At 39.6% G+C, this 2,570-nt stretch overlaps 1 protein-coding gene across 1 annotated transcript in view; it reads left to right on the top strand.

Moving 5' to 3' along the window:
* Positions 1 to 770: 770 nt before the first annotated feature.
* LOC106013738 (collectin-46-like) overlaps positions 771 to 2,570 on the top strand; it is a 7,380-nt gene continuing 5,580 nt past the window's right edge. Inside the window, exon 1 of the mRNA XM_013090281.2 lies at positions 771 to 891. Coding sequence (XP_012945735.1) covers positions 844 to 891 — 48 coding nt within the window. The 5' untranslated portion in view covers positions 771 to 843. The remainder of the gene's footprint in view (positions 892 to 2,570) is intronic.

Raw genomic sequence — 2,570 nt, 5'->3', positions numbered from 1 at the left:
AGAGAGAGAGAGAGAGAGAGAGAGAGAGAGAGAGAGAGAGAGAAGATAGGGAGAGAAAGAAAGAAAGGGTAAGGGGATGAAAGCGAGACAGAGAGACGGAAAGACAGAGTGAAAGAGAAACAGGGACAGAGACAAAAAAAAAAGATTGTATCCCATTTATCTTGTGCAAAAGAAATATAAAAGAATAATACGCACGCGAAGGTATACAAAAAGAACAGAAGAAGGTATCTATCTCCAAAAGAGAGCGCTAATGAGACAAGAATTTGGCCAGACCTAATTTAACCTTGGAATGAATATAAAATGTCTTTGTTACGCTAATCAGTCATTTCCTTCATCCAAGATCTATGTCACACATAATCGAACACAGACCCAGGGTCCGAAATCGATAATTGCCCATTTAGTCAACCTTAAACGTCCAAAATCTACCCCCGGAAAAATCTTGAGGAGCTTAATAGCAAGGGATGATGGAAATACCTCCATATATTATCACCTGTGCACTACGCAATCACAACCGAGAACTCTGTAATAATATTATTATTCATGAGCCTCTGTTTCGTTAGCCACGCCCTACCCATTGTTCGACCACGCAATCAAACTTGTTAGCTATGTGATAATATATTTTTAATGAGCAACCTCGTTTCGGTAAGCCACGCCCACCCACTCACTGTTCGTCTCTCTGGCTCTATGGAAAGGGGGCGTGGCTTGTTGTGTCGTCGGTGTGTGTAATTGTGGTACATAAAGATTGGCGGTTGTTTGTTGGAGCACCAGTCAGCGCTAGCACACAGAGCTGGTCGTGTAGTATCTACCACACAGACTTTACACACTACGTGCAGAGCCCTCACGATGAACGCCTGTGGAAAAACGTTGATAGCAGCTTGTCTGCTCCTGGCCGTGAGTACATACTACAAACTCATTGGATTTTTACCTATTAATTTCACCGAAAAATCTGTTTGAGATCGTTTTTGTAAGAGTTTATACACGAAGCCTCATAGAATTTACTGCCCACTGTGACTGCTGCTCTTAGGTAGGTCTTCCAGGAGCTAGGCTCTCTCATATCGAAGGATTTATGTGGCCGTGAGTACATACTACAAACTCATTGGATTTTTACCTATTAATTTCACCGAAAAATCTGTTTGAGATCGTTTTTGTAAGAGTTTATACACGAAGCCTCATAGAATTTACTGCCCACTGTGACTGCTGCTCTTAGGTAGGTCTTCCAGGAGCTAGGCTCTCTCATATCGAAGGATTTATGTGGAAGTCCTTTTGGGAAACTTTCAGTGTGTCCTTGTGGCGCTTTTTTTCTACAACCATACGCTTCCCTGGGGGCAGTCCAGAATAGAATACTGCCTTTGAGATAATTAGACTTTTATTATTTGCGCTTCTGAGAACTGTGTGTCTGCTCTGTTACCCTACCATTTAATGCCATGAATTTCCTGTTGGCCTTTCATAATGGATAAACGATAAAGCTTATTGGCCCCACTTTGGTACAACGTCCAGGTCTCGGTACCGTACAACAGGATAGGGAGAACCACAGCATTGTAGATTTTTCAATTTATATATATACATTGTATATAATCGTTCATTTTTTGAGGGCGCACTGATATTCCAGTTTTTGACAGTGCTTGACGTGGCATTGTGTTGGAACGCTTAAAAGGATAAGAATAGCTTTTTTATTCTTAATGAAAATCAAATATTACGCCAATTTGTTTTTCTGATTTGTATGTAGTAGTTCGACATGTGCCACAACCTTGCCTTTGCTATGCTCTTTGCAAGATATAATGCTACCCTAGATTAGACAGTTCTCTACCCTCAGTGCCTAGTTTTGAGAAATTTGATGTAAAATGTTTTTCGATGTAATTTTTTAAAGAAGATTTTGATCGATATAGCAGGTCATTTGGTTTCTGACCTCACGGTCTTGGTATCTCAAAACGGCCAAATAAATTGTCAGATAAAACTTTGTTATTCTAAGAGAGTGAAATGTGTCAAAGGGGGGGGGGGGGGGGCCCTTTTAACAAAAGTTAAAATCTGAAATCTCATAATATCTCAAGTAAAGCAAATTGTCTCGTTCCACACTTTTGAGGTGGCTGTTAATTTGGGAGACAAAAATCACTCAATTATTGTGTCGATGGGGTCTTGTTTCGAGTGTCGACCAAAACCAATGTCTATTGAGACAAGAAGGTTTACGAGCCACAAGGCCTGCTCTGAATCCAGAACGCTATGAACATTTTAGACATTAAGGCAATCTGCAATGCGCCTGCCAGCAGTTAAAATGAATTAAGCTCCCAAATTTTAAATTTAAAAGAAAAATTGCAGTTTGCTAATCTGTGGTGAAGCTCGCACGTGATCCAGAAATATTTTGTTGAAATTCAAATTTTGGACACTAAGATGAAAGTGATTGTCGTGGACAAGGAGGTGAGTTACACAGTGGCATTATGTCGTAAAAAAACCGAAATCAGCAACACCCGCACCTCCTCCCCTAATTGGTTTTTTGTAAAAGTTGTTGTAATAACAACAACAACAACAAAAATTAAAATGATAACAACAACAATAATAATAATAATAATAATGAT

This window comes from Aplysia californica, unplaced genomic scaffold (genome assembly GCF_000002075.1).
Source record: "Aplysia californica isolate F4 #8 unplaced genomic scaffold, AplCal3.0 scaffold01201, whole genome shotgun sequence".
Classification (NCBI taxonomy): Eukaryota; Metazoa; Mollusca; class Gastropoda; order Aplysiida; family Aplysiidae; genus Aplysia; species Aplysia californica.
This window is presented reverse-complemented; position numbering and strand designations above follow the sequence as displayed.